The sequence below is a fragment of the Psammomys obesus genome, unplaced genomic scaffold (genome assembly GCF_907164565.1).
Source record: "Psammomys obesus unplaced genomic scaffold, mPsaObe1.curated_primary_1811, whole genome shotgun sequence".
Taxonomy (NCBI): Eukaryota; Metazoa; Chordata; class Mammalia; order Rodentia; family Muridae; genus Psammomys; species Psammomys obesus.
In genome coordinates this window covers 22,744,479-22,758,242 of record NW_026585894.1, presented here as the reverse complement: position 1 = coordinate 22,758,242, position 13,764 = coordinate 22,744,479, and the positions used below count along the sequence as shown (strand labels likewise).

Below are 13,764 nucleotides of genomic sequence, written 5' to 3'. Positions count from 1 at the left end.
AAGGCTCCATCTCCCATTGCAGCTGGCTGAAGTCCCCTGAGTTTTCCTGAGCCTCCTCTAGGCAGTTTTCCATGTAATCCACATCCAATGATATCGCGATCCTGAGCCTTCACTTTGCTGCCAAAAGGATGAGATCAGTCTGATGAGAACAGCACGATACCAGACTGGAGAGAGCCTGCCAAACAGAGATGCCACAACTCATCTACAAACCACAGATTTAACGTTTCAGGGGAGAGATGTAAAACCCATGAGCAGAGAGACAAGTGAAAACTAATGTTTTTCAGTTCATGACACAAAAGGCAAAAGTGAACTGTAGATGATGGGGATAAAATGCCACCACTTTCAAAACTGAAGAAAAATTTGACCATCTGTCTATGCCCTCCACCCCTAAATTCAGAAGTAAGGACAACTGGAATCTAAAATAAGTTTGCCCTGTTAAAAACTGTTAGCAGGGATCAAGTGTCAGGGTGAAAGACGTGAAAAGAAACTGTTAGTTGTCTTAGGCCTTTACTTACTGAAATTCATAATTTTTTTCTGAGTGGAGATATTTGCACATGTACGTGGTTTTTAAAATCACTATCCTGGGCACTTAAAAAAAAGTTATACCATAACTTATTTTAAACACTGAAATTTGAAGCTGCCTTAGGCCTTAGACTATTTTTTTTCCTAGTTCCTTTTTCTTTACTAGAGCTCAGAATAGTAAGATTGGGCAGGAAGGAGGGGAGCTTACTAGCTTAGGGTATAGCATGTTTAGTATGTACAGAGCCCCAGTTCCATGTGTGGTACCACAAATAAACAAAACAAAAAACAAAAACTGGGAGACAGGACAATTCATACCTAGCAAATAAGTGTCATCATGTGTTTATATCAATTTGAAGTGTGACCTGTATATTGTGTATGTTAGTAATTTTTCAAATACCTTTATCTTTGTAAATCTCAGTATATAGACTGTAAAATATGTTCTAGGTGAAAATCGCTCATCTCAAAAATCAGGGTAACTACCACAAAGGTAAGTCATTTCTCTAATTCATGGGTTACTGTGAAAGACATGGGATAAGAAAAATAGAAGTGGCTATAGAAAGAATTATGCTCCATTTCATCCTATTTGATTAAGAGTGAAATGAACTTCTTGGCTGTCACCTTGCCCTGCAGAACAGAGGACATGCTAGAGACCAGCTATCATATCAGTTGATTCTAGTTATCATATCTAGTTTACTTCTGCTATAAAAACAAGTTATAAAAATGCTTCAAATCCATAGTAGATTGTTGAACACTAATAGGAGCCAATATACAGAACATGAAGTTTTCCACAGTCCTGGTATTTAAGCATTGACGTTCAGACATCATATTAAGGAAACAGTTGTGCTGTATACAATATCGTTATTTCAGCAGTCATTAGGTATTTGGATATGTATATAAATGTAGGTACATGTGTGTATATGCAACATCTATCCCCACATAAACTGAAACAGTATTTGAACTGTAGATAGACTTTGGGAGGCATTAGGTAATACTCTGCTGCTTGGAAACATTTGTATGTGTTGTGCCTTGTGGAGCTGTAGGTCCCAATGGATTTGTATGGGTTTGGATGCATGTTGTATGTGTGACCCTATTTTGAAAAAGAGGACCTCTTGTATTCTTAAGATTCTCAAAGAATCTTGCCAAAGAAAAGAACTGTCTTTTTTATATTTTATGACTCTTTGTACGTTTACAATCATCAACAGAAACTGGGACAAAATAATTTTTGCAAAATAGGTACCTTGTTGGCTTATTGTCCCATTTCCACACCCTAAGATTTCAACAATATAAAAATGACTTCAATTGCTTATCTGTGAAAATAGTGTTTGGGGTAAAAATTAGATTCCAGAAGACCTTTCTTGAGGAGGGCAAGCACGTTTTGGAAAACCTTAAGGAAGATGCTGTCCACAGAATGACCTCCTTTCCAAAGGACAGTGACAGTTGCTTCACCATCTCATTTTAAATGCACTTTGCATGGGCCCTACAGACTAAAGATAATAACCAGCCAGAATTGGGGCTTTTGTATTAAATGAATAAATGCTTTTATTGTGTCTGAGCAGCCATTCAATGTGTGTAAAGGTGATTTCCCTGAAGACTTAGAGTGAGAAAGGAGCAGAGCAAGGATTCAAAGTCGAGTTTCTTCTTTCAAGTTCATTTGTTCAATATTCTAGATTAGAAAGCAGTAAGCACCACAGTAAACAAATTACTTGTCCCCTCAAATGTACGTCCTCTTTAAAATCTGCCCACCACCTCCACCATTCGTCATAAAGAATACAAACCCAAAGGACTAGGAAATGACACACTGATGTGTTGTATGTTTTGTTTCTAGTAGCTTTAGAAAATTTGGACCTACCTTTTAAAGTTGTAATAGACTGACTATGACTTTGTGCTGATCACTGTGAAAAGGCTACTCTTTTTGTATATTATATCCAAAAAAGTGGTCGTTTGGGTGTGGTCTTTCTGTAGCACCACTTCAGTAAATTTCAAGCAAGAATACACTTTTATGTGGCTGTTAAACCTATTATTGAAACTTTTCACTTTCCTTAAAGAAAAGTGCTGTTGATTTGGGAGGGTCATCGTCTATCTTATTTTCCCAAGAGAGGGAAGAAAGACACATATCTTTAGTAGGAAAGTAAGTCATGTTATCTATTTCATTATCAGTTTCATGTGTGGCAAAATTCTTATGTTAAAGCTTGCTCCCTGTTGAAGGCTACGGTGGCATTTAAAGAAGATTTTTAACAATTATTTTTAATTACACATATGTGTGTAGGTATGTGCATGAGAGTGCTGGGGCTTGTGGATGCCAGAGGTGTTATATCTGTTTGAAGATGCAGTTATGGACAGCCCTAAGCCACATGATGTGAATTCTGGGAATGGAATTCCAACTTGGCTCCCCATGCTCTTAACTGCTGAGCCGTCCCTCCAGCTCTTGATGTGGCAGTTCTACCACTATTCAAGTGTTAGTACTGTTTACTCTGTAGGACAAAAACAATTATGCATGCTGAGCGGAGATGTCTGAGTGTTCATTGAAAGAGTCCTAACAATAAGGAAGGAGACTGAATTATACTTCGATAGCAATATATTTTGTTAAACATTGCAGGTCTGTGGAATTAACACAGTTACATACCTTTCTAAACATTAACGGTCTGTATTTATTTTACTCAATCACATTGCTGTTTTGCTTCTTTTTAGCTTGTAACATGATATTTAAAGAGAATAGAAATTTGACTGTGTATTTCCTACTGTTTTTTCCAGGCAATTGACTATGTTGTTAAGACAATAATCTTCAATTATGATAATTCATTACACAGCTAGAACAATCTCTTTGGTTCGTAGTAAACCCCGTCTCTTCCTCTGGCAACTTACTTCTTTAGTTTTCTTTGGGATTTTAATCAAAGTGTTATGCGAATTGTTTTCATTATGTAGATAGCATATCTCAGTAATTCCGGCACAAGAAATACGAGTTTGGGGTTTAAAACTAAGCTAAGGAAGTATACACAGGTTGAGGGTGTAACTCAGTAGTAGGACACATATCTTGCATGCATACAGGCCTAGGCCCTATTTCCACCATTAGGCACAAAAATAAAGAAGACACACAATTAGAAGGGAACAGCAAAGTCCAGAGAACCATGTTAGAAATTCCAAAGCCTTGCTCTGCCACTTTCTTGCGTGCACTGTATATAGTAGTTGCCTTGTCTAATTCACAGAATTGTCATAGGAGTTATTTGTAATATACAGGCTCTTTGTTACTTAAAAAGACTTCTATATTTTATGTGCATACTATATGCACTAAAATTATGCTCAGTTAATATGAAAAAAACAAACAAAACCCACATGTCATGTGTTGATGCAGTGCTTGAGGTCCCAGGTCATTAGATGGGTAAAATCTATGTGTATACATTTTATATCCTACCACCAATTCTGGCTGTGGTGTTTGAGCCTCAGAGTTTCTAAATTTACCCCAGAGAATTGGCATTGTTGTCTAGAACCTCTTTTTTAACCAAATATTTATTTTGCTTACTGAAAATAAAGAATTGTGGTGCCAGTAACTCAAGAAAAGGGGGCACTAGGCCAGATCTATGCAGCAACAATGGATTGGGAAATAGGACAATTTAACATTGACTTTGACTCCTCACTTTAATATGGTCCTCAGAGGTGTGTGATCTCTAGGAATAGAATTATACTGCTTGTGGGGCCACCCTTGAGTATGTCTCAAATTAATATGCTGAAATGCCTAAACATCAAGTTTACCAAGATCAAATTACCATATGATGTTAGCATAAATTTGGCTAGGAAAGTGAATGAGAGGGCAGGGTAAGGAGTTAGGAGCTGCTTACCAAAGCTCAGCATCTGTGAGTAATTTGCACATGTGAATTTTGTGGCACTAAGAATAGGTATAGTTTTACCAATGGACTTACATGCTTCCTAGAATCTCTTTAATCCTAAACCACCTTCACTTCAGCATTCTGATCGCTTATCTCTAAATAGCTCTTTCAGATAATGGATTTTTTTCCCCTTTGTCTGTTATAATCACACACATGGCCTTTTTTTCTCCTGGGTAGGCAGGCTTTCCCTTATCCTTGTCCACATCTGTTCTTAGCTAAGAGAATGGGGCTCTTAGACTTGATTCCACTTTGGACAGAAGGGCTGATGTCAAGGTTAGTAGCAGCAAGAATTGGGACTATTCTGTAGTCAGATCACAAGTCCAGGGCAAGCTGTCACAAGAGTGCCTGTGGTGTGAGAATAAGATAATGGCTGCATGTATTTTGCTTCTGCTCCATAAAAGGGAGTAGTCATATTGGTTTTAGTGTCATAAAAGACAAACACTTAAGTCATTCCTACATGGACTTTGCCCATGGTCTTAAATCCTTCACTGGAGGTGTAATCTCTCCCCTTACTTTGTAATTTCAAAGTGTTAATGAATTGGGACCTAATGCATGATGCTGTTAAAGTTTAAAAGAATATTCGTTTTCATCTTCTTTAAATATTGGACATTGTCCTTTCTATCTAGATCACTTTACAATTAACAAAATCTCATCTGCAGGATTATATACATCTTCATTTCCTTTTGTTAATCATTCTGAATTAACTTTGGAAAGTTATTTAAATGGAAAACCAAATCTTCTGTACTTTTGTTCTGTACTGGAGTAGAAGGGCTGATGAACTGTATGGCTCAAGTGAATAGTTTTATCTTTGTATACAGAATCATCTGAAAGGTAAGATAGCTCATTTATTATATAGAATAAGCCTTTATGAATTGAAATCAGCAGATGGCTTTAGGGTCTTACATATAGATATAGATCTTTCGAAAGTACCCTAATACAACCCCTCTTCTCATGCTTTCAGAAATGACTCTAAAAGAATGGAGATGGGAAGAAATATCTGAGTGTGTATATGTGTAAATAGATTTCACACATATAGAATAATGCAGCTCTGCTGAAATTTTCTTCCATAGTCTTTGCGTGTGACATGTTCCTCAGTGTATAATCTTGTATTGTGTATGAAGTAGCTGTGACTTAGCAATCAGTTTAAAGAAGACAAAAACTCTGTACATATATACTGTCTTCACAAATGACCTTATTACAGCATATTTTAGTGGGATGTCTGTTACCATCCCCTGATGTTTTAATATCTCTGTGTAAGTGGCTATCATCAGTAAAATAATTTATGTCACTGAATTTGGTTCAAGTAGCGTGTAGTCATCCTTCTATGTGGATATATTCAAATAAGCAGATTGATTCAAATAATCAGTCTTAGCTCTGTCTTTTAGGACTTCAGTATTTTGATATTTAGAGGTGTCTTCTGAAGACTGTAGCAGCAGTAGACTCCTTTTGCTCTTGAAAATTCAGTATAATTTCTATTACATAGATGTTCCATATAGGAGTACCCTAAGTGCAATAGATTGGTCTCAGAATGTAGTAAAAGAACGTCCAGTCTCTAATAACATAAGGGCTCTTCCAACTGGAAACTTCTTGGGGAGCTCTTGGAAGATAGGTTTGAATATTAATCTTTTGGATGCAGTAGCAATAATCTAATGGAATTTTTTAATGGATTTTGTAGAAATTAGGGAAACAGGTTGAAAAGCCATATATACCTGGGGAATGGTGAAGCATCATATACTAGAGTGAAAAGAATCTATGTCACCAAAAGGGTTTTCATTTATACACAGTTCACAATGTTTATAAAAATATGAGTTTATAAAAAGATGAGTTTAAAAAGCTCATCTTCTTAATGGTACATCTCATAAGCAGCAAACCAGTACAATTCCTTAAACTTTTGGGGCAGTACCAAATAGTAAATTGCCATTATAGTATAACAGCTTACTCCTAATTGTACTTAACAGTAAACAAGCACCACAATTTAATGTACTATTGAATTTTGAAGACTGTTCAGTAAGTTAGTATTGTTTGTTAATAAAGTGATTTTGCTGTATTTCTTCACATAATTGAGTAAAACAAAATGATACAAAATAAACCAAATAATAAGAATTAGTTATTAGCACTTTAAAAATTCTTTTAATTTTTATTAACATAAATTTCAACATCATTTATCTGTCACATATAACAAGAATTTTGAAATACTTCCACACCAATTGAGAGTCTTTATAAAAGCCAAAAATCACACTCTTTGATTTCTTGCTAATTATTATATGTCCTTAGGGGTACTTTGAGGTGCTTGAAAGATATATCAGTAGCAGGTAGTTCTAAACTTAGTGCAGAACATTGTGCTAAGCATTTTACTATATTACATAATATCATACTATGGCATTTTATAATAAAACAAAGTTCTCAAGTATTCTGGCATATTACATATGATTATACCCATATATCGGTTTCTACAAGTCTATTACCTGTATACACATATTTAAAAAAAAACAAAGTGGGTATTTTGATCTTAGTGAGGAAGTATATTGCAATATATGTTGTCAATTTCAAATGAAAATCTACTTAAGTGTTGGGCAGGGAAACTAAGCTATAATTGTGTATATTCTTCTCAAGGATAAAATGGCAAATGCTAATTTCGAAAGACACAGTGCCTATGATAAGTTAATGTGCAGACCATGACCAAGAAGATTCCAGTTAGAAATGCTTATCAGATTTTAGCTTTTGTTATCTGTTGTTCCAGGAGCAGGAAGGACAATTGTCAGTTGAATTTGCTTCAGCTTCACAGAGACAGTCGCTAACAGTCCACTGCATGATGTAATGAAATCTCTCTCAAAGCAAGACTGACTCAGAAACTTAAGTGATACACCTTACTATTTTTTTAACTGCTGTTATAATATTCCCAAAACACTGTGATCTTTCCATTGTGTTGTCTGCATTAGTTTTATACTGTACAAAATAATCTGCCATCCACTGGGCTTTATTATGTTTAAAGTGATGTTTCTGGCTTATTGCCCACCTGCTCCACATGGTCTGCTTAATAATGTAAAACCTGTGATAATCCTTTGCCTTAAAAATCTGATGCTAAATAATTATTGTGTTCTAATTAATAGTTCTTAGCTACCACGTTGATTTTCCTTTAAAGCTAACTACAGTGTCAAATAAAATATTACACAAAAACTGTGGAGTGCTGCTGCTCATTCCATTTGTGACTGTGTGTATCTGGATCCAGGACATGGTGGCCTGCTGGATTCTATAAATAGGCATTCGTAATCCTTTTGGAGAAGGGACCTGGTACTTCTCAGTCCTTGGCTGAGTTTTCCCCTCATCCCTTATAAATAGATTTTTCCATGTGACTCCAACAACGAAGTAAAACAGCCTAACTTGTCCTGTCCCTCCATGTTTATTCTTGTCTCGAGATCTTGAATCTTCACATTTTATTTGTATTTACTTCGTTTTCCAAAATAGAAAAATGCCCAAGATGCCTGAAAATTAAAATTACCCAATTTCTTCATGGAAAATGATCTTAGAAGGTGTGAGGAAGTGTGTGTTTGTATATGTGTGTGCTGGGAGTGGGGTAGGGTTTGTGAGTACATCCTTATGTTCAGAGGCTGTCAAAAGCTTAGTGAGGGTACACAGGGTCTGCACAGGGTAAAACCAGACAAAATGCCAGCACTGAGAAAGGGAAGTACACACAAATTCCAACCCATGACCAAGAAAGTATTTGTAATTGATACATCCTGGGAAGGGGAATTCCTAGGTTTTTGCAATTGTCCCTTAGTATATCAGCCAAATGCCAGGGGATGGACCTCAAAATGGGCCCCATGTTTGTTTTTGTAGGTGATTTTGTTTGTTTGTTTTATTGGTTTTGATATTTTTTGTTTTACTGTTTGGTTTTTTGTTTTACATGGTTTTTGTTTTTATTTTTTATTTTTTTGAGAGAGAGAAAGCATGAAGTTGGGTGTGTAGGCAGGTGGGGAAGATGTGGGAGGAGTGGGGCAGGGAAAATATATATTTAAAATGCACTGTATCAAAAACTTAAACACTTAAGGGTTAGCACAGGGACAGAGGTACATGTTGGGCTAGAAAACTGTTTCCTTATTAGGTTCTGGTCTTTGACCTGTCTTGAGTTAGTCACAGTTAGACTGCAGTATATTCTGTAAGCAGTTTTTATCTGGGAGGGAAAACTTTGGCTCCAGAACTCCTTTGATGCGCCTTCCCAGCTGTATTAGAAAGACAAAAAACATGCCTAAGGGGTTCAGTGAAAAGTTCAATGTATCTTCCTGTAAATTGAATAGCAAATCAACACTGGTGCTCCTTGAAAAGCATCTCAGTGGCTCTGGCTAAATTGGACTGGCAGGAAAATCTGAACTTTTCATCAGGGGTTTCTTCCGGCCAGAAAACACAGTTGATCAGGAGCTCAGTTTCCCATACCCCCAATTCTGGTTTCAAGTCGGTACAGTTTATTAAATTGACCGCCACAGCTTTCCCAAGACAGCCGTAAGAAAACGGACTCTAGGACCCAGAGGCTGCACGCGGCCGGGCTTGGTTGGTGGCCTCCCTGGGTATGGGGGTTGGGAGAGGCGGTACTTTGCCCCAGCCTGGCCACCACGGGTTCGCGGCCCACAGGATACACTCTCCTCATAGAGGCTCGCTGAGGGCGGTGGAGTGAGCGCTGGCGGTTGCGCACGGCGCGTGTGGGCGTGTCCGACCCGGGCCACGCTGCCCGCCCCACCCCCTTTGTCGGTTGCCCCCAGGCCAGACTCCCAGCGAACGGCGGACGGTTGGCCTGGCACATGTGCTCTCAGCGGGCTTCGCTGCCTGCAATCAGGTCCGGGCCAGGCATGCTGGGAGCCCCTAGTGGTACAGCTACCACCGCTGCCTCAGTCGCGGAAAGCAGGGCGAGTCTATGAGACGCGGAGATGAAATTCCCGGCCTCGGTGTTAGCGTCCCTGTTTCTGTTCGTGGCCGAGACTACAGCGGCGTTCTACCTGAGCAGTACCTACCACTCGGGCGGGGACCGCATGTGGCAAGCGATGACGCTGTTTTTCTCGCTGATGCCCTGTATTCTAGTGCAGTTCACGCTCCTCTTCGTCCACCGGGACCTCAGCCGTGATCGCCCGCTGATGCTGCTCTTGCACCTGCTCCAGCTCGGGCCCCTGTACAGGTAGGTGCACGCAGAACCCACAGCCAAGCCCTTAGGCCGCGGCCTCTGGCTGTCCCCTTACCTCTCCACTACCTTGGCTGACTGACAGGCCTTCTGAAGGTGACAGGTGGCCAAACCCACCCTACCCTGTCCAATTCAAACCGTTCTAGTCTTGGGAATGGGACGGGATCCCCAGCTTGCCTTGGGTTTCGGGAGCCATCCTATGGATTTGCGTTGGTTTTCCTCAATTTGACCAAAAAAGAGCAGCAATTTTGGCCTTTTTCAGTCTCCTGAAAATACTGGCTTGCTCTGTGGTCAAGCGGGCTTCCGCTGGGTTGGCATGTGTGGTCATGGTACAAACCTTTGAAAGTTGTTAGTTTATCAAGCACATGGCATTTAACTGTGTACCAGGCACTATTCTAAGTGCTTTGTGAAATTTTATTTAATTCATACACCTAAGTCTAAAAATCCATGCACTCCACCTTTCTTTTGGCGTGATGAGTGTTGTCTAGAGTGAAAACACACACAATTCCAGACAGAGATGCCTTCTGCTTCTGCCTAATTTTTAACATAGTCATGAAATCTGGTGCCCTGAGTCAGGAATGTACTTTGTATTAAGAAAAACTGTTAATGCCTTTTCTGAAAATGAAAACAACAAAACAAAACAAAAATTCCACTGTTTTTGTTATTGATGCTTGTGGTGCTGTGGGTGGAATCCAGGGCCTGGTACAGGCAAATGCTCTACCACTGAGCTACATACTTAGCCTTGGGAAATAATCTTTATGAACACAAAATAAGAAAATATACACAGTAATAAAACAGACTTGACTTTACTCTCAGAACTTGAAGAGAATTTAAACGTATTGTTTTCATTCCTTTTCCCATAGGAAAAGTAAAAGTTTATGTTCAGATTAAAAAAAAAAAAAAAAAAAAAACATGTTCACCATATTACAACTTTGCATGCCATTTTAAACACAACTTCTCTAGCTTACTGCAGTGACTTGCAGTTTAACACAGTTATGGCAAACTTGGTAAACAGGTTGCCCATTCTTCAAGAGCAAGGGACTCCTAGAAGTGTCAAGAAACATAGGATGGCAATACTAGGAAACTGCTGCTGAATTCCTGAGAGTCAGGGAGGAATCAGAAAAAAAAGCAATGACGGTTATTTATAAAGCCTTCTAATTAATTAGCTAGTAGAGAATACATATCCTTAAGCAAGCCCCATGATCCTGCTAGTGTCTCCACTCACTAAGTGAGAATTGACTTCAGACAAGGCACTCATCATGTAATATCATCTGTGGGGAGGAAACTCATATTTGGGTGGACTGACTTAGAGAATTGAGAATTCTCAAAAGTTCCTTGTGCTAAGTAGTTTGGTTCGTATTTACATGCCTTAGCAGATAGACCCCTTGCCATGAAGTAGGTGCAATTGTCCTCATAGCATTTGTTTGTGTATTTAGAATTTTGGTGCTGGAGGTTGAACCTAGGGCCTCGGGCATACTAAACCAATGCTCTACCATTGTTATAGGCTCCTTCAATCCCTGACCCCGTCTTATACATGGGGCAAATGATTCTCCAGAACATGTTCCCAAGATTTTCTTTCCAAATACAATTAGGTTCTGTTAGTATAAAAATGCCACACACACAATCTTAAATCCAATGTTGGCTGGGAAGAGAGAGAGAGAGAAAGAGAAAGAGAGCGCTAGATATGATAGGGGAGGAGAAGAGGCACCTTGACAGAGAGAAGGATATAGCAAGAGAGCAAGAGAGTGACAAAGTGGCAGGTTGCTCTTTTTATGGAGCAATTGAACCATGCCTGCCAGGTGTGACTACTTGGCAGGCAACACATGATGTCATCAAAGGTTGCTAGGCAAACCAGAATCAGGCTGCCTAGATACTAATATTCCTCCCTTTTTGTTTAATTAAAAATGAGGAGCTGGGTTTGCTTCTCATGTAAGGTAAGTATATACATGTAGGTTCATTGGAAATAGCTCTTGGTTGCCATGCAAGGGGATAAGAGAGAGAGAGGAAAAAAGTAAGAGTTCTAAAATGTCCAGATTACATGGTGAGTAGGAGAGAAAGTCCCTGCCCTGAAAAGTTCAGGGTGGAGGGTGGAGTTGCCAGCCATGTCTAGCAGCAGATAGGGACTGAGGAATGCTGGGAGAACCTGCAGCTGTTGGTCCTGGGCCTGAAGCACACCATTCCAGCCTTTTCTTGAGAATAAGTGGATCACGGTGAAGAAATCAGTCATCTTTAACTGCTTCCTGCTGACACTAGGATGGCGATAGGGAGGTCAAAAGACTGAAACATTGACCAAGCTCAGGTTCCCTGTAGTCCAAGGTCTGTGAGAATATCCGTGGCTGGGAGTGAAAGTGCAGGTCTGGCTTGACACAGTCTGCACAGTTAGACTGGAACACCTGTGGCAGCTGCTTTGGTGCTGTCATGGATGTAGCAACACCTGGGTCTAGCAGGATACTGGAACATATATATAGGCAGAACACAAAGTTAAGTAAGTTACAGAGAAAATTTCTTTAGGTGTACATTACTTTCAGGTTTACATTTGAAACTTTTTGGGAGAACGAACAGAAACTGAAGAAGAGACTTGAACATAGGAGCCTCTATTTACCCTGGGGGAACCTCCATTTAGCCGATCACTGACAGTAATTTAAAAGATTTTGCCCTGGATCTGTTATCTAAGGAAACTGAGGCCAAGTTTGATTGTAGAAGTATGTAAGCCTAGAGGCCCTTAAAGCTGGTTTTATGTGTACAAATGTGAATTTATTGAGAAGGCATCTCAGAGGAGAGCCATGGGGGTATGGTGGAAGACACGATTTCCATGGGTGAAGAGAGAAAGGTCTGCCAGGCTTTGGGGCATCCCCACAAAGTACAGGAGTCCCAGAGGTACAGGGGCACAAGCTGGCAAAAGCAGGTCTTCATGAGCAGTGCCAGAGGCCACAGGGAAGACTCACGGAACACACAGCTCACCTAGTAGTAGGATTTTGGATTTTCCTATGGCATATCCAGCGTGCTAGAGGAAAGGAAAAGCCAAGCGAGTATGTCAGTAAAAAGAAAACTATTATTCATCCAAGGAAGGCATCTGTGTGAGGGTCAATGAGAAGGGAAGGTACCTCTGTTCCCCAGTGAAATAGAGAGATACCAGTCAGTCTCTCCTACAAAGAGGAACATTTGCACGAACCATGGAAGGGAACTCATCAATCTGCTAGTGTTGATATATGGATGCAGTGATTGGGTAGCCAAGAAAGAGGAGTCCCAAAACCAGGGAAACTGGGGAAGGAATTCTACCTTTTGAGATAGACAATAGGTGCAGCAGTACTTATCTGGAGCCCAGCTGACCTGAGAGATGGATTCTGGTGGATTTTCTGCATCTTACAAGGATTCCTTTTAAGCCTTACAAAGGAGATAAAACTTTAGACATGTTAACATTTGTCATATTACATTAAACATGTAATATGCATTGAAATATTCATTGTAGAAAAGGCACTAGACATACACCTTTGTGTTAATAATATAAAAAGTCTCTAAGGTGAGCTCTGGAAAGGCAAAAGCCTATCCTGAAGTAGAAGAGACAAAAGCTCACTTGGTCTTAACTTTTAGTATCATTATACATTATGGAAAAGAGGCTTAACCAATTTTTAAGTTTGCATTTATCAACCTTAAAACATTTTCTTAGACCTTCAAGCATTTATAACTTACATTTATCAATCTTAAAGCACTTTCCTAGACCCTCAAACACTTATAACTTGTGTTTTCCAATCTTAGGCCTTTGTATCAAGTTATTTACGATTAGACATATGTGAGACCACTATGAACATTTATTGTTCTTTAGTTAAAGGGATGGTAAAAGTTTACATCTGAGGCCTGTTTTTTGAGTCTGATAGCAAACTAGAATGTCTAGACCTGACAGTAGCAACTCTCAGAGTGAGGTTTAAGGCCTGGTCTCCTGCATATTAAGAGAACTGAGAAGGTATCTGAAGTTTCCTCAACACAGAAGTTGGCAATATGACTGTGGGACCCAAGTATTGGGTTAAAACAGACCTGTAAAGCTACCCTGGGCTGAGCGAGAGTGGTGGAGGTCACTAAATCTAGGAGCCATTTGTCCTCCGCCAGGTCAAAGAGCTCTAAGGCTGGAAGTGTCTGTGGCTCTTGTGCTGGTTGAGCCTCCATTGCTGGACACAGAGAACAAGCCTTCATGGGAGT

General features: G+C 39.5%; 1 protein-coding gene across 1 annotated transcript in view; it reads left to right on the top strand.

Moving 5' to 3' along the window:
* Positions 1-9,019: 9,019 nt before the first annotated feature.
* Positions 9,020-13,764, top strand: part of Xk (X-linked Kx blood group antigen, Kell and VPS13A binding protein) — a 59,276-nt gene continuing 54,531 nt past the window's right edge. The window contains exon 1 of the mRNA XM_055599671.1: positions 9,020-9,567. Coding sequence (XP_055455646.1) covers positions 9,323-9,567 — 245 coding nt within the window. The 5' untranslated portion in view covers positions 9,020-9,322. The remainder of the gene's footprint in view (positions 9,568-13,764) is intronic.